Source organism: Athene noctua, chromosome 1, assembly GCF_965140245.1.
Source record: "Athene noctua chromosome 1, bAthNoc1.hap1.1, whole genome shotgun sequence".
Classification (NCBI taxonomy): domain Eukaryota; kingdom Metazoa; phylum Chordata; class Aves; order Strigiformes; family Strigidae; genus Athene; species Athene noctua.
The window spans coordinates 101,456,130-101,480,522 of record NC_134037.1 but is presented as its reverse complement, the minus strand read 5'-3'; the positions used below and the strand labels follow the sequence as shown (position 1 = coordinate 101,480,522).

Here is a 24,393-nt window from a genome sequence, read left to right as displayed (position 1 = left end):
TACCTTGTAGTCTGTAAAACTGGTTTGAAATAGTTACTGTTTAAGATCAGATGTAAATATTTTTTTTAGGAAAAGCATCAACTCTTGTCACATTGCTCCATGATTTCTTACACTTACTGTTACATACTGGTGCTTTGTTTTTTGTCTAAATGTCTTCAATTTCAACATCCAACCTTTACAGTTTACCAGTTTTCATCCTCTAAATTTTAACAGGCAGAACTTTCCCCCTAGAATTTGCAACTATTTCTTGATAGTTTTGTATCTGCATCTTTTTTTCTCTCTCGATACTTAAAAGTTGATGGGTCAGTGTGAATCCAAGCCGTGACATTTTCTGTTGCTTTTAGAGAGCAATGCTGACCATCGTTTTGGTGCATAAAAATAAAGTTTATACTGAAACAGCATTGTGTGATTATTTTGTAGAAAGCAGTATATTCTTAATTTTAGAAAATAAAGGAGGAAAGCAATTGCTAAAATTGTATTCCCTTCAACCATCATGCCAGTAATAAAAGTATGCTAAAATTTAATTAATGTGTATAGCCACGTCTCACTGATAACTGACATCAGGGCTTAATAAGCTTCCTACAAATGCCTTTACATTTTGACAGTGCTTCAAGGCTACTTTCCTTATTTCTTTCCTTTTATTGTATTTTTCTCTTTTGCTCTGATGATCTTGCTAGGTGTGCAGTGAGATTTACTTGTTCTTTTTGTAGAACGGGACCAGTTAGTCATGAACCCCTGTGGAATGTGTGTTATCTGCTGACCTGCAGTCTCCCATGCTTTTTCAGTTTGAAAACAAATTCTGTATTGTTGGGTATCATATGAAAAGGAAAAAGATAGAGTTGTGGAAAGCCTGTGGCCTGAAGCTGTTAAGTGGAAAGAGGTCACTCTTGAGAGCTCTTCTGCTGGGGCTGTGGAATGTTCTCAGATTAAAAAGTATCAGTTTACAAGGTTTGGGGCATGCTGCTGCCGCTCTTCTTTATCATTGCCCTTGTGAAAACTGACTTAAGCAGGCAGAGCATAGCATGTTTGCAGTTTTGCTATGGGCCTGTTGAAGGTAGTGCAGTGTTGCCGAGCCCTCGTGCTGGGGAACGAGTGCAGCTGCACCAGATGTATCAATGGAAGTCACTTCTCTCTCTAGCTCCAAACTCAAACTAGGCATCTGTGAACAGCAGAGACCTGCTGGGGGAAGCCTATCTTGGAAATAAATGGAAAAGGGCTCTCATATTGCATGGGAATTAATTTGTGGTGTCATGGCCTGCTTAGGACTCAATTTGTCATAGATTGCTCCTCAAAGATGCAGTTTTTATAGATGAGAGTTATGGTGATGGATGGCACAGAGGAAACTTTCTGAAGTGGAGGAGAGCAGCGGTTTATGTGAGGTGGCCTACTCAGGCTACTTGACCACTAAAGCTGATTAACCCTGTAATTCACCTCATGGCCCAGGCAAGAGGCTCTCAGAGCAGAGTCTTTTGATGATACTTTTCTAATAGTGGGAAATCTCTTCCTGGTTTGTGAGCCTCACAAAGATTGGATCTCAGAAAATAGAAGTATAGCTGAGAAGAGAATTAGCTGTTGTAGGAGAAATGGAGGACTAAATTTCAAACACCTGATAAAGAAAGGGAGAATCTTGAGAGGCAGGCAGGTAGTGTTGATTTATTGCTGGATATCAGTGCAGTTCCCACCCCCCACCCCCACCCCTTTCTTTTTTTTTGACTCCTCAGCAGTAAAATTGACCTTGTTTCAACTCCTTTTTGTTCTTTTTTTTTTTTTCTTCCCCCAAGTGAACAGAAGTGATGTCTATAGTACAGGAATATTGGGGAAATAATCTTTTTTTGCTTCAACTTTTATGTACAAACAAATGTTTCGGATAATCAGTAGACATCTGAACTCTGTATTTCATGTGCCATTGCTGAAAAAAATGTTGTCTTAGTTACTTGTAACTAAATCTTCTCAACATTTTGGAACTTAGTAATACTACCTTGAGCACAACATGTTTTCAGTTTGTTGCAAATAGGAAGTAATAATTTAGTAAATTCACATACTATCTTCATAGTAGTATAGCTGTCCCGATGTGTTTCTGATCTGCAGTTTTAATGGCACTTAATGGGAGTAGATGTTTAGTTATTTCTAACAGTCAATGGCCTTTACTGTTCCACTTCCTTATACTGGTTATAAAATACTAGCCTCAGGCTTGACAGAGCACACAAGAAGTATTGAGTAACATGACTGATGAGGGAACTCATCATGTGCAATTTCATTCATTTATTTTCTATTTATTCTGCAGTGAGGGTTAGCCACAATGTCATACATGTTTATGTAGATGTAATTTATGTAAATTGTAATTGTCATTTTTTACAGTTTTGCTCTCATATGTGAGGCGTATGAGTTTTACTGGGGAGGACAGTATACTATAATTTCAAGCTAATAATAAAAATAGAGAAATCGTTTTTCATGGTTTTCATCTTGTAGATTTCCACACTTGTTTTGGAGGCTCTTGAGAAATAAAAAAAATAAAAATAATCTAAAGATGGATTGTGTGCAGTTTATGAAATCTTGAATATAATAAAATATTTTATTGTGTTAATTTTTCAACTAGAAACGTCTGAAAGCGGCTGAAGCAGAAAGTAAATTGAAACAAGTATACATCCCCACCTAGTGAGTATAACAATAAAGTAATCTTTTTTTTTTTAATAACGTACAGGTAAAATTGAAATAGTAACATGCAGTTGCATGCAGTAACATGCATGATATTTTTTTACTTCTCTTTTTAATAGTTACTATATACAAACAGAATATACAGAGATTTAATCAGAAAATGCCACAAACTCTTGTCATAAGTGAAACCTTAGTACTTAATTGAGCCCTTTGTCTTTGACCTGTGAACTGCCTGTTTTGGAATTCTGAGAAGTTTTACAAAAGGTGTTCAAGTGCTACATGGACTGTTCACATGCAAGAAGGGCCTTATCATTTAAAAAGAAATTTTTCCAGAATAATCACTTCCGATCCCCTGTAGCACAACACCTCATATTTGTGTAAATGCAGTATTTCAAAACAGAAGCAGTTGTTAATGTGATCTTTTATCTTTGAACAGTTTTTATTAATGAAATCTGTTTTCTTCTGAGGGGTGTTTAATCTGGGGTTTTTTAGATTTAAACTCTATGCTGTATCTGCTATTGTTAACATGTAGTTTACAGAAACAAGATATAATCTGTCTCATAGTCATAATTTCAATATTATGGGAAAAGAAAGGATTACAGATGACTTTAAGATTTCTGTGTTATATTCAGTTTACATACATGTGAATTTCCCAATGTTATAAGTGTTTGTATAACCAAATGAAATAATTTGAAAATCCACTGTTGTCATTTTGATGACTTGTATAAATTGCATGCAGTAGAGCTTCATTTCCATATTTCTTACAGACTTTGCTCTTAAGTAGATTTAACAGTACAAACAGCAGACTCTTAAATTCAGTGTTTTAATCTCATCTCTGAAGAAATGTTTTAAGTTTTGAAGCTCAAGTCTAATAAATGATGCCTTTTTAAAAACACTGAAAACTCTTAATGTGATTGTTCCCTAACCGTCTCAGGTAAATGGCTGCTTTAGGAAAACTGTAAGATGCTCAGTTTTTACATAATGCTTTTTCAGTTTTATTTCATTGGTCCGTGTGGACAGCTCAGGACTTTTGGCAGTATGTTCACAGTAGGGGGACTAGTTGTACTGAATGACAAAACCTGTTTTGAAATGTAGGGTTTTTACCTTTTTTATCTTTTTGAACGTCTTGTCTTTTACTTCCATGTCAAGACAAAATCCATAGTCAATGGTAAGAGGGTAGGGCTTCTCAAGCCTTTGATAACTGTGCAATCTGAGCACTCGTGGGCAAATTGATTGCTTAATGCTGTGTTTCAAGACTGATTTAGTGTATCTGAAATCTGAGTAGAATTGATGCTCAGAGCTGAATACCTTTTTGAATTTGATCATAAGGTATTTACTGTAAAAGCAAGGTTCTGTTCTCAATAACCCTTTCAATTCATGCTTTCTCTGGAAGGTCTCTAAGCAACAGATCATAACGTGGGAGAAAATAATCTCTTGATACCTTCGCTTGTACCTTGAGCCCAAGGTACTTCTTTTGAGGGTAGTTGATAAAGCGTATCTGGAAATTGTAAAATAGTCTCTCACTGGATATAGTGAAAAAGGAGAAGGCAGGAGACAGATTTGCTGGCCTTTGGAGTAGAGATGATACAGTAAAGATTTCTTCAATTAGTCATTTTAACTAATCTTGGATATGTTTTATGCTACCTAAAGTAACGAATAATCATTTTAAGAATCAATGTATCCAGCCTTGCATTGTATTGTGAATATAGCTTGTCAAATGGGTAATTAACACCTACAGAGTTGAGGCTTTGGAAGTGCAGTACTTAACCTAGCCAGGAGTATATTAATTCCCTCTGAATTAGCTGACCTTAAAGTCAGTGAAGTATTAGTAGGTAAAATAATCATCATAATAATATAACAAAAAAAAAATAATCCAATAACAGTTCTTCAGCCTTCTCAGAGTGTGAAAGATGTTTAGGACACAACCCAGGCAGAACAGCCTGATATTACATGGGCGAGCTTTGCAGGATTATACAACATTTGCATTTATTGTAGTTGGTGGGGAGGTATGTACTTCTGCCTGTAATATGAGGCAGCAAACTCTCTTCTAGGTTGGACAGCCTGTCTGGTATTTTAGTCAGTGTTACTGTTCTTACTTGCTATACTTCACCCAAAGCCCAGCCTCACACTGTAAAGCTTCATCTGTTGACTGGAATCCCCTTCTTAAATTCTGTCCTGTGTCAGGCTTATGTTAATGCTTCACCTTGAGACTTGGTCTTTTACTAGCTTGCCAAGTAGCTTAGACCATGTGAGAGCATTTTACAAAGATCTGTAAATTTGAGTATCAAAGCAGCTCTTGATAGAACAAGTCTCTTACAGTGCTGAAAATACGAGTATAAAAATCAGTCTTGTTTAGAGAAGTTTTTACAGGTGTTGTCACCACACATCAGAATTCCAGAATTAGATTGTTTGTTTTCATGTAGACTAACTTGTTAGTAAAAGCTTTTATTTTTTTTTTTAAGCAATAAACCAAATCCCAATCAAATATCCAGCAACAATGGGAAACCTGCTGCAGTCAATGGAGCAATGGGAGCCTCTTATCAGGCACAGGCCTCCCTAATAGGTCGGGCTTGTGAAAGTTGCTATAGTAAGTAATTTTTTAACAATAATAATAATAATAATAATGATGATGATATTAAATTTTAATAAGCACTTTTTAAAAAACCAAATATATCTACTTTTGTTTGCATGTTATAGATAGAGGATAATTTTCAATTAATTGTGTGGCAAAACCAAATTTAGACCTGTCTTCAGTATGTTGATGGAATGTCAGTATTCAAATCCACTTTATGATTTTTTTAACAATTCAGAAAGTACAGAAAGATAAAGTAGTATAATATGATGGCACTGATATGTTTTTCTTTACCTTCAGCATACTAGATTCAAATTTATTTTTGTTTCTCCTGTAAGGTTGCGGGGCTTTTTGAGTTGTTTTGGGGGGTGTGTCGTTTCCCACCCTCTTTTGTTATTGTTGTTGGGGATGGGGAAGGTGAAGTTGGTTTTTCTAGTATTTTGTGTGTTTCTGGTGGTCCCTGGTGGACTTGAAATAGCAGGTTTCAACATGGATTATGTGAGACAAGATGTAACAGAACTGGAAAGAATTGAAAAGGCCTACCATACGAGAGTTATTTACTTACCATTGCTATGGCTCACTGCGTCTAAAACACCAATTAAATTAAAATAATTTTCTGTATGTAGAAAGTTCCAGTTATATACTTTGTTGTTTTTCAAATCACATTTTTAAAATAAGTTTTCTCGTGAAAGATTACAAAAAGGTTAAATTAGTGTTTCCTTCTGAGTCTCCACATGCACAAGATAAAGGTACACATGAATCTCCAAGGTCAGTAGAAGTGCTTGTCCTTTTTTTATATGAATTTTGACTTACAAGTACTCACTTTGCATGACTTGGGCAAAATCCCTACATGTCTAGTAATTCTAATAAGTAGCAAGCTACTTAATAAGCCTGTCTTCCAGTGTAAGATTAGAAATAGTGGAGGGTGTATAGGGTTTTGGGTTTCGGGTTTTTTTGTTGTGTTGGTGTTTTTTTTCTTTTCTGTTTGGGTTTTTTTTGTTGGTTGGCTGGTTGTTTTGGGGGATTTTTTGTAGTCCCCTGGAAGAAAATCTCTTCTTGGTAATACAAAGTCCCTCATTTGAAATTAAATAGGAAAGTATTTTGAAATTTCCATTTGGAGTTGACTTTTGGGGTGCTTTTTTAAAAATAAACTTTTAAGCTTTTAAAAAAAATAAACTAAAAATCCAAGTTCTTTTCTCCATCTGAAATGTATTAAATATTTATCCATATAATGCTCTTTGGGAATGCCATCTATTACAGTATTTGGATTTTGTATTCAATATAGCACGCACCATTTCAGCTGTACTGTTTTTTTCTCTTAGCTCCACAGTCTCACCAGTGGTATTCTTGGGGTCCTCCTAATATGCAATGTAGATTGTGTGCATCTTGCTGGATTTATTGGAAGAAATATGGTGGCCTGAAAATGCCCACACAGACAGATGAAGACAAACTGTCTTCCAGCCAACCTACAGAGGTAGGATTGCATAGGTAGAATTACTAAAATAAAATGTGGTACTTTCACAAGACTGCTGTGATTTGAATGTTTAATGGCATGGGTTTTTATCTGTGTGTTCAATTTCAGTTTTACAGAACTTAATTTATTAATCCTTTTCTTGTCTTAAGTAGAACTGCGGGTCCTGCCGTATCTTTATATGACCAAGTCTTAGATAAACAAACATCCACTTCATGCATTTTTGGTGGACAAATGTCATCTTGTCAATCAAATGGTGTATTACGTATAAAATGTTAATATGACTGTACTATATCTCATGTAGAATGGCATTATATATCCACTCACAGTAGAGCTTTCTACTGTGTTATGCAGCTTCTTGCATAAGCCCCACGTGTTTTGTATAGTGCTTATACATATTATTTGATTAACCTTGTGAATTTATCCAAACTGTGAATTTTTTTAATGCTGTAACTCAGTGTTATAAATGTCATAAGTGTTGTAAGTGTCATAAATCAGTGTTATGATTTTGATTTTTTTTTAAATTTTATTTTCATAGGAATCTCATGTTAGAACTCACATGTCCCGGCAGGCCACACAGGGAACTCCAGTTCGTAACACTGGAAGTCCAAAGTCGGCAGTGAAAACACGTCAAGCTTTCTTTCTTCACACAACGTGTTGGACAAAACTGGCCCGTCAGGTCTGCAAAAATACCCTCCGGCTGCGGCAGGCAGCAAGACGTCCCTTTGTCCCTATTAACTGTGCTGCCATTAAGGCAGAATGTAAGATGTTTTTTTAATTCTTAGTTCTGTGTGCTGTGCTTCCCACCCATTTTTGTCTTTTAATTTTATTTTCTTTTTCAATAAACATTTCTTGTCTATATGCTTTTGCTTTTCATTTTTTCATTTGTCCAGCATATCACCAACACATTGGATAAATTCTGGCTGCCTTGAACAGATTTCAGGCTGGGGAAACATTTCATATGAATTAAAGAGGGGATAACTGTTACCTCATTCACTTACAGAAAATTCTCATTAAAAAAAATCAGGGGCAGAGAGAGGAAATCAGTGCTGTGACATAAAAAAGGTGCTTCCTACTAGGCAGTGTGAAAGAAGTTTGCTTCTATATGGTTTATTCCTCAGCTGAGCAGAAAGTATAGATCTGTACATGTTTTACTTTTTCTCAGTGGGGTTGGTTAAGGAATAGAGCTGAGGATGCATAAGAATTTAAATCGGGCATGTAATACAGCCCTTTGTTACTGTGGTGATCAGATGGTGGTCATAGCCATGTTTATTATTTCATCGTAATTGCATCTCTTTTTTTTTGGTCTGTTCCAGTATTAAATTTTAGTTTAAATAAAATTTTATATATTATGCTTGTTCTTCATATAGGCAAAATATAAAGAACGGGTAAATTCACTAGTAGACAAAATGTTGTGAGTTGTAGATAGCAACAGTAAGTCTCTTTACGTGCACATGTGTGTAAGTTCTGTTGCAAAGTCACTGAATATTTCAGCAGGTTTTATATCTGTGCTGAGCATGTTGTTTTACTGCTCCCACTGTTAGGTTACGTTTCCCAGTATTCCATAGGTGCAGTTCTTGGAGCAGATGCTGGGTATTCCAAGATGAGCCGTACTGGCTCCTTGTACTGTCCGTTGTATAAGAATCGAAGAGACCTTTTTTTACAATAGTAGATGTTGGTGTTATACCTGTGTTTACTAGATTAAACACTAAATGTTTGCCCACCATACTGAACTGGGATGCTGATGATGTCAGTGTGAATAAGAAATTTACTCCATGGACGCTTAAAATCTGGTTTTGAGTAATTATTTTCACCTTATGTACTTTTACACCAGCCATTCTTCACATGCAAACTCTTCACCTACTTCCGCAGTCACCCAGAACTTGGTGAATATTTCTGTTCATTGCCGTCTTATTTATTTAGTTGTCCTGTTGGCCATTTTCTTCCTCCTTTCAAAGCTATGCAAGTCAGGAGCAGCTTTCAGATTTAAGGAAACCATATGTCCACTGTGTGAATAAAATGGGTTGTACTTTATGGAAGAATTCTGTCCGAAGACTGGACTAGGATTATATTTTTAATTCTTAATACAAAACAAGTTATTTACTGACAGGAAATCACTGCCTTTTAATTTATGTATTTGGCACTGATTTCTGCTGAATCATGGAGGGAAATTAATTTAGGAAGTCACTTGAACCTTGAATCTTTTTATCCATATCCCTCTTCTCAGTGCAGTAACTCAATTCCAAAGATTAAGCTTTTGTTTAAGGAAGAGAAAAAATAGAAGAAAAAAAAAGTTTCATCCAACTGTTCATCATACTAGAACAAGAGTTATATACACAGTTCAACTTTAAAACAAAGGAGTGAAAGGCTGAGCTTTTCAGCAGGAAATAGTCATTCTTGTATCAGACTGGCAGTGCTGTGAGTGCTTCATCTTTGTTCCTTTGAATGAAAAAATGCCACATCAAGAGCAGAAAGATTTTTTTTCCCCCCCTGTAGTCTCTGTCTTTCATTATTCTTTTTGCTTAAAGCAAAATTTGGACCTTGCAATTTTGTCTTTTTGAATGCTGATGCTTCCTGATAGACCTAGCATAGATTGGAAAAAAAAAAAAGAACAGTTACCAATGCTTTTTGAACACGACATGCAAACTATTTTACAATGGTGGAAACCAGATTATACCCTATTTAATTAATTTAACTCGTGCTTCTCTCTGTGCACACATACACCTACATGCACACACACATGCGCACATACTCTGTTTCTGGCAGTATCTCTCTGGAATCATACAATGATCTCAGCTACATTGTCACTGTCATATTCTTACTCTAGTAAAGTCTAGTAAGTGAATAAAAAATTGTTTTCTATTTCGTTCCTGTACTTTATCTGGTGACCTGTGTTCAGTGAACTCTGTAGATTCTAATGTTATAACTAAATAGTCTCTTTCTTTCTGAGAATGCCTTGAATCCTTTTCTAAGGGTAGCCTGATACAAGGAATTTTTATTTTTTTTAATTTGTAAATGACATATTTAATTAAGAGTAATGATTTCATATGTTGAATACCGGTGAGTAATAACAAGATTGAATAAATATCTGTGTTGGTGTTACAAAAGTTAGAGTCGTGCTTAGATGATAACCTGGTCAGATTAGCAGATCACCCATGAGGTGATATGGCATGAGAGGGTTAGGATGTGCAAGAACTGATTTCGAATTTGGTTTCCATGTAGATGTGCTGAAACTTGAATCTAATGTCTGCTTAGATGCTTGGTCAGACTCACCCGGCTCTGTGTGTGTGACAAACCAGTGCCTGAAAATTTAACTGCATTTCACAACTCTGTTGCAGCAGGCACCATACCACACTCAGAAACCATAAAACCTGAAGGCAGAAGGGTGGTAGGGCACTTACCCCAGCAGCATACCAGGTTTTATGTCTTCTCAGTCTTATGCAATTTGTTGAACTGTCACGTTGTAAATTAAACTAATTCCCAGTTCTGAGAAAGGAAGTCTGAACAAGCCAGTTGGAGCTTCCTCATAAAAGAAATAGATTTTTGCATGCCACCTGAACTCATTTGCAGATACTTCTTTTGTCTTGGAAGGGACATGGAGGCCTTTGAGAATGCTAACCTCAGGCCCAACCATCTTTTAGGTGAAACCACATTTCAGACAGAGCATTTTTTTATTGTAGTAATTCTACCCACATCATCTGCCTTGGCCCATTACACCCACTGGCAGAAAACAAGGTCCTATTCTATGTTCTTTATTCCTTCAGTTAGTGCAGAGAATTAGATTTTTCTCATTAATGAACCATATAGCATGACCCCTGCTCAGATGCCAGCAGGAGGTAGAGGAGATGATGCATTTCCATCCCAGTTCAATGTAGGGAATGGTCACCAGGAGGTTGAGAAGGCATGGCATCTCCTGCTAGGAGCACAACCCATCATGGAAATCTCGAACTTTGTTCAGCTGACGATAATAGACTCACTGTAGTTGTTGACAATAAACTTGTCTGATGGATTTTCACTAATAATTAGAATTGGCAAACTGTTTCAGTAAGAGGAAATTCCCATGCTCTAAATTAGGCAAAATACCTTCTTTTTAGTTTTAATATATTGCATGTTTTTTAGTAAGTTTAGCAAAACTATCCTGTCTATGGAAGGTCTCTTAATCAGAGGAAACCAAAGTGGGCATTCTTCTACAGTCACTGACAACATTGATCTGTTGCCAGCTTGCAAGCCTGTAGATATATGCATGGCAGAAAGCCATGCGTCTGTGAACCTTATTCCTTCAGCACAAGAAGATTTTTGAGGGATTTTGGTTTGGTGGGGTTTTTTGTTTTTTTTTTCCCTGCTTGGATATAGTTTTATCAATATAATTATATGTATTAATTATAGTAATTTAAATTTGGGTAACTATGTCTATGTATAGACATGATTGTCAAAATGTTTGCAGTGAATGGTAATATCTGTATAATATATATAGTTCTCTGGAAATGGGTATACTGTTTATGATCAAAACTTAACATACCTTTAAATCTGCAGATTTATTGACAAGTTTGGTGCACAGTACTTGCTTGTTCCAGTCTGGTTTGATAAAACAAAGATAAGTGAAAATTAAGTAGAATATGCAAAATGTAACTGATTTGTCTTTATAAACATACAGCCTGTTTTACTGGTGTAAAACTGCCCATTCATCTGAAGTGAGTAACATTTATGGGTACTGTTTCATAAACAATGTTTCACATCCTTGATTTTGATAGCTGCAGAAGATCTTTTGGCTGCATCTAGGGTGAAAATATTTTCTCTACCGTTATCTTTAAATATAGTTCGTACCAGATTTTAGTAGCCAATAATATAATGAAAAGAGCATGCTATTTTTTTCCCAAAGTTTCTAAGAAGAATACAATTGAGGGAATACATAGAGCACAATACATTCATTAGATAATCTGAGTTTGGATAGAGATATGATGGAACTTCAAAGAGAAATAACTCCCCAAGAGTCTTTCTAAGCTTAAGAGACCTACAAATCTAGTTTAAGAAAAGGAAATCATTGAAGAACCCTTTCAAATCTAAAAGAACAAGCCTTATTTGCTATCAGCTTCTCCATAACATTCCTGATTTCATTGACTTCTGTAAGACCCGCGACAGTCATCACTTTTCTAGGTTAGATCTTGGTCTGTTTAAAACCTCATAAAGAATCCATTTCATGCTGTGGTTCGTAATGTTGTTCCCTGGAGTTTTTCTAATTGTACTGTATCCTCTTTAGGGTTATGGTGCCCCAAATTGCATGCACTTCAAGATACAGATTTCCCATCATTTTAGAGAGAGTCAAATGTTTTCTGTTTTCCTGTCATCATAATTTCTAATATTTAAATTTCCTTATAAGTGACCACTCTTTAGTACTGTCTGGATATTTTTAGAAAGCTGTTGACACTGGCTGACTCCATGAATTCTCTTCTGCATGGTGGTGGTGTAGAACCCATTGTTATTTCTGTAAATTACAGTCATTTTACCCCTTGAGAATTAATTTACATTTATTACTTGATGTTGCTGATATCCTTTGTCATTAGTTTTAGCTTTGATTATGCTTCATAATTTCTTATCAGGAAACTTTAACTCTCTGATTGCCTCTTTTCCTGATCTTTTGTATGTTGAACAGCACAGGTCTTTTGGGGCTTACATAGACAATTAATTTTAATCAGGTGCTAATCCCTGAAAAAAATTTATCTTTTGCCCTGTAACAGCTGGACAGCAATGGTCTTTGGTGACACAGTTTGTTAAAAGCTAACTGAAATGCCAAGTTGAATGCCAAATCAGCTGCATGTGTACATGTCACGATTCCTTCAGAGGATCCTGGCAGACCTGTGACACTTGCAATCACAGGTTTACAGGACACATAAGTAGGAAGGGACTTCTGTAGGTCTCTAATTCTACGCCCTTCATAAAGTTTATGTGTTTGCTCATGGGCCTTTTGTCCAGATTAGATTTGTGTATCTCCAAAGGTGGAAACTCCACAGCTTCTCTGGGCACCTGTCCCAATGTTTGTTCAGCTTCACTTTAAATAATATTGTTCTTACATCTAAAAAGAATTTCCCATCTCCAAGCTTGTGTCCATTGCCACAGACAGCAGTAGTGTGTTGTCCTATCCCTACGTACCTCTGAGAAGGCTCTGGCTCAGTCTGCTCTGCTGCTAGGAAGTTAGAGGTAGCAATTGGGTCTCCCCTTGGCTTTCTCATCTCAAGACTGACCAGACCTAGCTCCCTCAGACACTCCATGAATGTCCTGTACTCCAGCCCCCAACCAGCTTGGTGGCTCCCCAATAGCTGGACTTGCTCCGGTATGTCTGTATCTCTTCTAGCAGGGATCCAAGAAGTCAACACAGGGTCTAGACATGTTTTCCAGGGGTGGAGAGGAAGGGTTACCTCCCTTGCCCCGCTGGCTGCACTGGTGCTCACGAGGCCCAGTATGCAGTTGTCCTTGTTTCAGGGACACGCTGCTGAATAATGTGAACGCATTAAACATGTTTTCCCTCTACAAGGTCGTTGTTGGCTCCCTCGATGTTTCCATATTTAACTGTACGCCTCTGTTAATAGTTCAACCCTTTTGCCAGTCTACAGACCTACTTACTGAAGAATGTTATCACTTTTGCCATGTTTTTGTTCTCTTGAACCAAGACCAGTTTAAGCATTAGTTAAACACCAGTAGTGTACGTGCTCAGCAGTTTCTGTTTGGATGAATTCCATCTGGTTCTGGTAACTTGTTTTTATTCATTAACCGGTTTGTTTTGAAATATTTCCTATGGACATTTCGATGTGACACAGTTCTTACACTTCCCTTGTAAAAGGATTTTGGAAGTGAGCTTCTTTAAGTTCTTCTGCAGTGAACACTGATGCAAAGAATGCATTCGGCTTTGCTGCCATGCCTTTATCTTTCTTGTATATTTTCCTCACACCTTGATCATCTCCTATTGCTACATGCACTAGCACACTTCCTGCTTTTGTTATGTTTGAAAAAATACTCTATCAAATATAATACTCCTGGGTAGTTGGTGTTTTTAAATGGATTATTTTTTCTCATAGCTTCCACTATTTCACTGATCGTACTAAGATTTTTAATGTTCATGTGGAAGCCCATATTTGATTTTAGGACTTCTAAATTGTATTTTTGACAACTTCCTACCTAAATTTTATTCTGTGGTTTTACACTTGAAAGTGATGCACAATCTAACTTGTGTTTTTCTGCATGTCATAAAGGTCATAAACTTTATTATACCTTTAATGGGAGTACTGTATTGTGGATTAAAGTTTGCTGTTGTTAAACATATTTAACTGGTTTAACAGATAGGTGTGTTTTGGAATACCTGCTCAATACCTTTGGTGAACATGCTTTGCCTCAAACATGGATATTGTACTCTCTTTGCAGTCTGTATTCTCAGTCAGCATATTAATATCACACCATGATTCAGTGTCTTTTTTTACATTGAAGACACGTAAATGGAAAATTTTCTTGCTAATTACTTCTTAGGCCATGCTTTGCTGTTCCCAAAGTAACTATAAAATACTTACTGTGTAGTCTGTGCTTATTTTACTAAGGGAGACAGTGGAGACACATTGTTCTACTCTGTCACTTAAAATATTTCAAGTGCTGTGGAATATTCAAAATATTCCAGGCACCGGATTCATGGCATTTTTTTTCCACTGAGAACAGTATATTTTGTTATTAAGATAAAATAACGAAGTTCTTCTTGTACTCAACATTAGGGCTCGGGAACCTTTGGGCTGCCCAGATACCAGCTAGCATTTCCAGAATTTCCAGTAGATTCCTTAATATATTGAAATAAGTTGTGCATCGTCTGTTGTGTTCAAAACATCTGTGAACATACTGAAATACTTATTTCAGTCATTGCTGTGGTTTCATGACTTACATGTTTTTTGCACAGAGCTAGAATGAGTATATGAAGAGATTGTTAATTGTTCTATATAGTGTCTTACCTTCTTTGTGTGACTATGTACTCCATCGTGTGTGTTGGAATGAAGCAAACAGGAACATTTTGCTAAAGCACAAGGTGGAGACAAAGTGGAATTACAATTATTATAATCTATTTATAATGTCTAGCTCCTGTAAATCTTGTTAGAAAATGCAGATCTGCAGATTTGAAACCTGTAGAAAGAAAAGCGTACAGGTAGGTATGTATATGTGGGAAGTAATTGCACGTGAGAACTCTAGATCTACACAATCAACATGTGATTGCAGTTTTGTACAAAACAGAATACCTGTGTTCTAGGGATGCTGGAAGCCCTATATGGGAATTACTTACATGCTTTTGGAAGAAAAATAACCGAATCACTCTGAGTAGTTTTAAAAAAAAAAAAAAAGATAATATAGGTCCAGTAGTCTTGGAAACTACTGAAACCTAGAGTCTTGCGAATTTTTACCTTAGGTTGGCTGACTTTGCTGTCTAAACATGAACCTCTTCATAGTAGCACTTTTATATTCGGGGCATTTAGACAGATTGTCTGCTTGCATATTTTCAGTGTCTTTAAAGGTGTGAGTTCATAGTTGTAGTGTCAAATTTAAGGTAGTTACTGAACTGTTTGTTTTCATTTACCTTGCAGGAATTTTGAGACCTTTGAGCTCTGTTATGCTTGGTTACAACTGGCCACTGTTCAAAAGTTTGTAGTACAGAGGGGTTTTTTTGGTTTTGTTTTTAAGCCTCATCTTGCCATGATAGCCCCCATGTTCTGTTTTACTTAAGAATGAAATGAATTACTATACTATGCGAGTAAGAAAAGACAGAAATCAGTAGTCCCAACTTTAAATCCTTCTTACCTTTGTATTACCCCATTTACAGCCAGACAGGCTTGTAGAAAACTGAAGAATTCAATGTAAAGTATTTTTAACAGCCAGAGCTCCTTTTATTTTAGTACTCGTGTTTTCATCTGTGTGTCATCTGCCTAGCTGACTGTCTCCGAAAAGACTTTGTAAGCAAAAAATGCAGTCAAATTTGTGTTAGAACTTACACTAACTTTAAAAAATATATATATTATCACTTGCATTAGCCTCCCTTTAGATATCCATCATTATAAGCATTGATGAAAAAGAAGAACGTGTGCTAAAAGGAAAAAAGAAATTTGTGGTAAAACTGCAAGTCAGGAACTGGTTGGTGTGTCCTAATTGTATTTGTCATGGTAAAATATTTAAACTGAGTTTTATTCTTTAAAATTCTCAGATGCAGATCGACATTGTGAACTTGCTGGAAATCCTCTGAAGATAAAAAGCACCAGAAAACCACTGTCATGTATCATTGGGTATTTAGGTGCGTATCTGCCTCCAGAGAATGACAAACCAAATGAACATTCAGTATGTACTGATACTTAAGAATTTTACATGCGTAGAGTGAGGGATTTATGCTTTTAGTAACAAGAAAACTATAAAGTTAATAAATCAGTAAAAATTCTGGTCCACTATCAGTTGCAAACTGCATGACTGAACTTGCAGAATGATACTGGTTTAAAGAATCAGAAGACCTTCTGCGACAGTTTTAAAATGAAACCTGATGTAATTTAGAATGTGAAAAATAGTCTGGTAGTCTAAATTAAAAAATAAGCACTCAAAGGGGAGATACTCAGTATGCTCAGTGTTGCTCTACTGTGCCCCTTGAATCCACTTGTAATACTCGTGTGTACTTAAAAGGAGGAGACTTTAGACTGTCTCTCAGGAAGACAATGATCTTCTAATGTGCTGACATAATTTTAAAAGATGCGATGAAATCTGTACTGAGATCACGGTCAAGAGGACAATGAACTCACATGAGATAATGGGGAGAGGGGAAATTCTAGTAATTGTAATTCCTTATTAAAAAAATGAAAATCATCCTCTTTGCAAGGAACCAGAACTGACTATTAAATATTTACACAACCATATAAGAAAGCCTAATGGCTTTCTATTAGTCCTCAAATGAATATAGAAATCAATCCACTGATCAGAGAAACAGTGAATAATTCTGCACTGTATTAATCCCATTCTACAGAAGCGAAGCTAAGGGTAGAGCTGAGTCTAGATGTTTTGCTCAAAATTTCAATTAACAGGAGATTTTTTTGTAGTAGAATTAAGTAAACAATAACAGTCTCTTAATGAAATAGAAAATAGCTATTAATATAGTTATAATTGTTCTTCCAGAACATCAATTTTAACAAAATCCAAACTTCAGAAAACTGGATAATGAAGAATTATTGCCCACTCTCACTGAATTTTTATTCCTTCTGCCCTGGAGTTTAAGAGAAAAGCCAGTGATCATTTCCTGCAGGCATCCCAGCTGTGTGTGTTACGTATGTTATTAGCATGGATGAGGAAAGGACTGCTTAGATTGTCTTGGTGGAGCTGTGGTTGTAAGAGGGGACAATCGGACAGAAGATGGTTCTCCTGGCTGACCTGTCTATGTAGTCGAAAGAAGAATTGGCAGTGTCTATAGTAATCTCAGAAGATACTGCATCTTTTTAGTGCCATGTTATTTAGTTGGTGAGAGATCGTCTTGATACCTCTGGGAGCATAAGTCTTTATGTTTAATGGGAGTAAATGGACAAACAGTGTCAGACACCATTATGTGTAGTTAGGTGAAGGTTTTGTAGAAGATTAACGGTACTAAAATATACCAGGTATCTGTAGAGTCTGTTTAGCATTTGATTCTATGGGAAGTGAAAGTATCTCACTACGGTTGAAGGCAAACAATATGTGTTACAGGGATATGAAGTGTACCGAGTGCATTAAATACATGAATCTGTATTCATTCCAACTGTGTAAGGATGGCTAGAAAATGGCTTTTGTTTGCTATTTAACTTGGGGAGGGGGGGGTAGGTTTTTTTAGTTTGGGGTTTTTTTTCTTTATTTGGGATTTTTGCATGTTCCAGTGAATATTGCATTATTTTTCTCATAAAATCTAGTATTAAATATCACATCATAGCTTATCCAGGAGGTGTTTGTTTTCTTTTTAAAATTCCTTCCATGCCATTCCCACAGACATTTATTGCCATACAGGTAACTGGGTGTGTCTCAGGGCACTACTATTCTCAGCCTGACTGGTAAGGCAGAGAGGATTTCAGTGCCCTGCACATCCTGGGTCATTGCTTCCTTTTATTGCTGTTCTGCTTCTCGGCTGCCAGTTCCGCAGGTGAGGTAGGTTAAGCATTAAAAGTAGGCCCTGTCCTCTAGAGAACTGGGGCTAATCCCCTGTAATCTCTTCAATCATCACTGTGCTTACTAAGCAGACCCCCTGAGGTGAACCCCTTGGCTAATTAAATGTCCTCTATTACCTCCCAGTTAGGAGGAAACCAGGCTAACATTTCCAGCTGGGATGCATGTTGAGATGCAATGAGAGAGGTGTGCAGCTGCTTAAGCACCTCTGGAAGCCAGGATACTTATTTAAGCAACTCAGTAGGAGCCTTCAACTTTGCTTTGCTTTGGATTTTTCTTTTTTCCTTTACCCTAGTGACATTAATGGAAATGAGAGAAGTTTTTAGAGCTATTATTGCTATTTACTTGTTTGAGGCTGCAACCTGATCTTAAAGCAAGGGTTCCTACTACGTTGTTCAAGTATTGTTTCTTACTCCTCTTTTATTTTTATTTCAGAAATGATGCTACAGTCTGAATCTAACCAACTGGTTATTTATTGTGTGGGTAAAGAGATAGTTTGAGTGGTTTGGATGTTATAGTTAATTCTCCGAGTTAACAGATGGTACAGGTGGCGAGGATATTTTCAGTGAAGTACTAAGCAATAGAACAAGGATAAGAGCAGCAGGAATTAGAAAACCCTAATTACTGTTATTCCATAGTACAATTTAGGCAAAAACCCTGAAATGTCTGCTTATCCCTTTCAGGTGTGATGAAGCAGCTAGTTAGAAAGTGCTGATCTAAAGCATGCAAATATTGAGGCGATTCTATATGTAGAGGATGAGTGAGTGTAAGGTGTAAAGATCCCACATGAAGGACTTAATCCACTGGGGAGTGGTCCTGCCTGTTTAATTAAGTTTGTTTCTAGAACTTAAAGGGAGAGCTTAGTCTCGCTACCTTCCTCTACTGCAAAAGAAGAAAGGACAGCCTTTGTGGTAAACTAATGGAGGATTAGTGACCTACAAACTGAAGAAAAGTCAAAGAAAGTAAATGCTTCCTTCTTCAACTGTTCACTCACCCCGAAAATACAAAATTACATCTCCTATAGGCTGTAGACAGAAGGAGTTTATGCATTCTCATATGTTGATGCAGCTGCTTGGATTATTGTGGTTACTGCTGGAGCTCTTAGACCAAAAAAGGTAATAATTTAATGGTGTTAGACCTGAAAATTAACCATTTCTTTCAAGAAGATTGGGAAAGATTGCCATATGAGCATTTTAAAATCCAAATTGCAATCATCTTCAGCAAACAGCACGAACCTTTTTATTCCAGTTTAAAGTTTTGCTTTGGCAATCAGTAGTGTTCATAACATTAAGCATGCTTCTGTTACCATTTTAGTGAAAAAGCAAACCAGACACTTTTTCTCTATAGTATGAAAAATGGGACATGCCATGAAATCTGCTGGCTGCTTGGTGTTCCTAAACTCTTTTATATGAAAAGCAGATGAATACTGCAGTGAATGGCAGTAAGAAGCTCTCATCTTAAGCCGTGAGAAAATCCATGACATCAAACTGGCCTTTACACACATTCCCAAATCTGCAGAACTGCCCTGAGCAATTACTTGTACCCTAGCTCTGTGCTATTCTAACACCTGCCTGTGCATAACCTTACTCTACTCTTTCTTATCTGACCCTCTTGAAGCATCTTGGCTGAGGGTGTTGATGCTTTAAGAGTATAATTGCAAGTGCTGACCAAACCAGTGGTTTGCATTTAAGCAAAGTCATTTCAAATGTGAAAATTATCGGCGTTGTCTCCTCCTGGCATGCTCTTCCCAGTATAGCCTGGCCAAGTCACTCCTTTCCACCTGTTTGGATACTGATGAAACTATTTGGCTGTCCCATCTTTATGTATCTGTCTTTTAAAGGTTATCACGATTTCTTGCGGCGCATCCCCAGTCTCCCCTGCAGCCATGGGTGGGTGGAGTGGGTGCCTGCAGGCTGGGTGTGAAGGCTTCCTGTGGGAAAGAGAGTGTGAGACCAGGCAGGCAAGCACTTGGATATCAGACTTCCTTGGAATTTCTGAAAGAGGAAAAACCTGCTATCGCAGTGGACTTTGACTTTATGTGATGGTTTCTGTTTCTCCCGCATGATAGCTGTGAGCAGCAGAGGCTGGAGGGCCTCCTCCTTGGATGCCTGGCCTCACTTTAGATTTTTCATATTCCCAGCTTCTGTGCTTTATTTTATAAACAGAAAAGCAGAAAGAAACACTATTCAGGAGGTGCAAACGTGTGCTACAAAAGGGAAAGGACTTAATTTTTGTCTTCTGATCTTGCTCCCCTTAGGCATCTGACCCTCCTGACCTGTCTCCCAGCCCTTCTGCTCTCGCATTCTCAGCCCAGTGGTCTCTCCTGCTCCATGGGGAATTCAGGTGGCCGGCTGTAATCAGGCTGCCAGCACCTCACAACCTGCACAGTGCCAGCAGCAGAGTGCCCTGTGGCTGTGTCAGAGGGATGGGGACCTGCCCTCTGGCAGTCTGGTTTCCCTCACAAGTTTGGGTCTGTCCAAGGACGTACACAGTGGTGGCATTCTGAACCCAAATGTGTGGTGGGAATAAGTTAATTGCTTCAGCAAATTCCTGGTGCAGGACAAGCAGACTTTACTGAAGCTTCCTTTTGCCACTTTTATCTGGCAAGATAACTGAGAAATTTCCATAGAGCTGTATCAGCTTTTGGCAAACACAGCAGCTGCCACCCTGAAGTGTGCTGCCCAGATGTTTCACTGCCTCTTACCCACCTTTCATCCTCCTTCTCCAAAATAATCCTGCTCCGTGAACCATATTGGATACTCCGGGATGTTTGAAGATCCCCAGTAGTGACTGTGTATGAAAGTCTGGCAGAACCTGGGAACCCAGTGCAATCTTAACAATTTTTGTGTTTGTCATGTGGTTTTGAGGTAGTTTTAGCTTCAGAGCCCTGCTGTGGCTGACCCCCTGACTCTTGCAGCTGGTGACTTGTGTTTGGGAAAGTCCCTTAAAGCTTGTTATTGTGACAGAAAATATTGAATAGCTTGAGGTATTGAGGTGATTTCACTATAGTAAAATGCTTTTATTTGCTTGCTAAAAACTCTGTAGGAGTGTAGCTCCAATACAAACCTCAAAAGGGTAGGAAAATGTAAACACAGACCTGTTTCAGATTGATTTATATTATCTGTTCAACCTCTGAAATCCTTATGCATCAACACCATAGAACTTGGGCAATCTAAAGTGAAATAGATCTTTCTTGCAGGAGCTGTGGGTATGAAGACTTCTGTTTGAATTGCTATGCAAGGTCCTGTAAAAACATTCATGCAGAAGAAATTTTCTTTCCTTTCACCAGAAATTTAAATGTAAATTTAGTATGCTGAATAGACTGGTTTTATTTATCAAGTATGTATAATTTTTCTCTCTCTCTTTTATCTCAAACAGAGATTCATCCAGCAGTGAAACCCAATGTAATCAGGTCAACACCAAGCCTTCAGAGTCCAAGTGCAAAACGGCTGCTTGCACCTTCCAATCACTCTTCATTAAGTATTTTGGGAAAAAGAAACTACAGCCATCATAATGGTCTTGATGGTATGTGAAGGAATATAAAAGGAATATCCTTTAATACTCTAAACTGCAAAACTTTCTGCCGACCTGAGAATACGTTAAATAAGGGGGTACAGACCAACCAAAATGTAAGATATGGATAGTGTGTTTATAGCATAGATTCTTAATAGCAATGAATGGTGGTGCTTATCCATTGAACATTGGATATATTAATGCCATCTCTTGCAAAAACTGCTTTTACCTTTTCCTTACTAATCTTGATATAAAAGGATGAGAAAATAATAAAACCATTTTGGTGAAGGCAGAGATGCAATATGTTTTATTTTGACTTATGGCATTTTTATCTGAAGAAATATTTTGCAGATATGCAAGATCTTTTTAATTACTCTGAAATTACTTGATATGTGCTGGGCTTGCTAGTTTGCAGCCAATCTCTTTGCTCATATGTGAATTCTGAACACTGCTTAGTCTGGATTCTCAACAGTGTGATTTGTAACAGAGGGAAGATAGCTCTTGCATCACAAGACCGGTGTCACGGAGTCATTTAAAACAAGAAGTAGTCCTGGCAGTAAGGACTGGTGGAAGGTAGGAGCTCCTTAGAAAGTGACTGTCTCTGTATTTATACCGCTTGCAGACGAGGAAGCAAAAGGGGTATCACAGACGTACAGGAGAGGCTTTTCCTGTACACTGTGCAGCACCAGAGATGATGTTTAAGCCTGGTGTATCCAACCACTTCATTAACATGTGGTGCGTATGGAGAGCAGATAGGAAGCTGTGCAAAAATGTGATGGAAATCTGTGGATAAGACTAACTTCCCAAATTATTTTTTATTCTGAAAAGTGACTGTGTATTTCTGTTTGGTTTTTTTTAAATCATTACGAAAAAGAAAGATTTTTCAACTGTGAACAGTTTCACCTCATGTCTAGATAAGAGGACAATCCAGCAGGATATAATTTGTTTGCACTGAAAAGAAATGCATGCATTCCTGAACTCTCTTTTTGTCAGATATAACTTCTGTAAGACGTTAGCTTATCTGTTCTGTAATTGAATAAATTTGTTGAGATTAGAAATCTGAAAGAAGTTAGGCTCTGAAATATGCTTTTCAGGACAAGATCTGCACAAAAGAGGAGACTGTTTTTATGCTTCACAGAATAGCTTGAGGTAAAACTGAGAGGGACTTGCCTTTTAGACAAGCTAATAGAAACAGTATTTCAAATACAAGAAGAAAAACTTGATCCGTTATCCATCATCTTCCCATAATGATCATATTTTTCTGTCATTGCCAATGCTATTTGTATCTTGCAGTGAAAATACCTACTGTACATTTAATAATACCTAGATAGAAATCACTGTGTACTGACAAACTGTGCTTATTTAGAATACACAGAAGAGAGGATCTCTTGGACCTCTGCTCAGTGTGCACACAGCCATTACGCAGCAGGCAGATAATGTGCATGGCAGCACAAGCTATTCAGTGGACCAGGATGGCAAACATGTGACTTGTACTTGGAAGAAAAGTGGATGACATTAATAGGCATAGCCATAAATGCTGTATTTCTACTACAGTCTTTGGATGTGAAGTTCTGCAGGGATGGTCTGGTAGTTGCTGCATGGGAACGTGGATGAAAGCTGCTTTCCCCCTCCGCCAATGCTGACCATTAGACAGGAGTCTCCATATGAGCTTTGAGTGATGAATGACTTTAATCTGGAAATAAAGGGGATGTTACATTTCTACTGCAGAGAAGGCTGTAGCAATAAGTTCAAGGTAAACATGATTATGTCCCTCCTTATGTCCCCATAAGGAGGCATGCTTGGAAGTCTTTAAAATTTTTCTTCTATTTAGTACAGATGTTCTCTTCAAAGTAAAGAATGTATAAAACCAGTCATTAGCCATACTGATGAGTTTATATCAAACAGCTAACTGTGTTAAGGCAATCTGCACAAAATAACATGTAAAAATTTAGTACTGAGAATTGCAAGTCATTGCTTTAGGAGATAACCATTTCTGCTTGTCTGTTTACCATGAAAACATAGCTTACTGGAAAGCATATATCCTAAATAACTGAAATCTGTGTTTTCTCAGTGTAAAAATGGCTATTTTAGTATTTAAAATGGCTATTTTGGTTCTTAAACTAGCCTCTCTCTTTAATTAAAAAGCATGCAAAGTGTAAATAAAATGCAAAGAAAAAGCAACAAACCAGTAATAATGATACTTAACTGCACAGGTCCTCTGTCCCTTTTGATTTAAAAATTATTACCTTCAATATTTACCGTTTGATTTCTCCTCTGATTATTGGTGAATATAAAATACGGGGGTTTGGCTGTAATTTGTCTAGCTTCTAGCAAAAACAGTCTAGCTACACAGCAAGAAATCAGTGACCAGATCAACTTGGGAAATGGTGGTTTCTGTATAATTGCACTGACCATGATGTACCATTTGTGCAATGACAGGTTTTGCCAACCTACAGAGTTTTAGTGTTACTATAAATACACTAAAAAGCTTTTTTGGTTCCAAAATAGTATTGGTGGTTGCGAAGTTTATTGCATTGTGTCAATTAACAGTATCCAGAAAGCCTACTATGGAGATGATGATAGATTCTGTCTTTCAATGCATGCTTTGATGAAATGAGCAAACAAAAAGGAACACAGTGGGCTTATATTGAGTCTTATCTCTTGCTATTTTCATAATCTTAATGTTATTGACATAGAAATGTCTGCATGTTTGGGTTTGTTTTTTTCCAACAGCATTAAAAATTTATTGTAAAGAAGCCATATAAATATGTTTACTTAAGATATACAATAATTTACAGCATTTAAGTAAATGTCACTTAGGCTTCTGCAAATATATATTTAGATGGGCATATTTAAAGTCAGTCATACTGCCTAGGTGAATTGAGTGCCATATTTTGACAGAATTTATTATTAACAAGATAATAATTATTGGCTCAGAACAATGTAATATGAAAATGGCACTTCTTTATGCCTGTTTGGGGGAGTGGGGAAAGATTATGAG

General features: G+C 37.1%; 1 protein-coding gene across 3 annotated transcripts in view; it reads left to right on the top strand.

Moving 5' to 3' along the window:
* The window catches only part of MTA3 (metastasis associated 1 family member 3), a 141,243-nt gene that overhangs the window by 78,979 nt on the left and 37,871 nt on the right, over positions 1-24,393 (top strand). For all 3 annotated transcript variants that reach the window (XM_074897110.1, XM_074897112.1, XM_074897111.1), the window contains 6 exons: positions 2,597-2,655; positions 5,118-5,242; positions 6,550-6,701; positions 7,237-7,459; positions 15,919-16,005; positions 21,258-21,404. In XM_074897110.1, the coding sequence (XP_074753211.1) occupies positions 2,597-2,655; positions 5,118-5,242; positions 6,550-6,701; positions 7,237-7,459; positions 15,919-16,005; positions 21,258-21,404 (793 nt within the window). The remainder of the gene's footprint in view (positions 1-2,596; positions 2,656-5,117; positions 5,243-6,549; positions 6,702-7,236; positions 7,460-15,918; positions 16,006-21,257; positions 21,405-24,393) is intronic.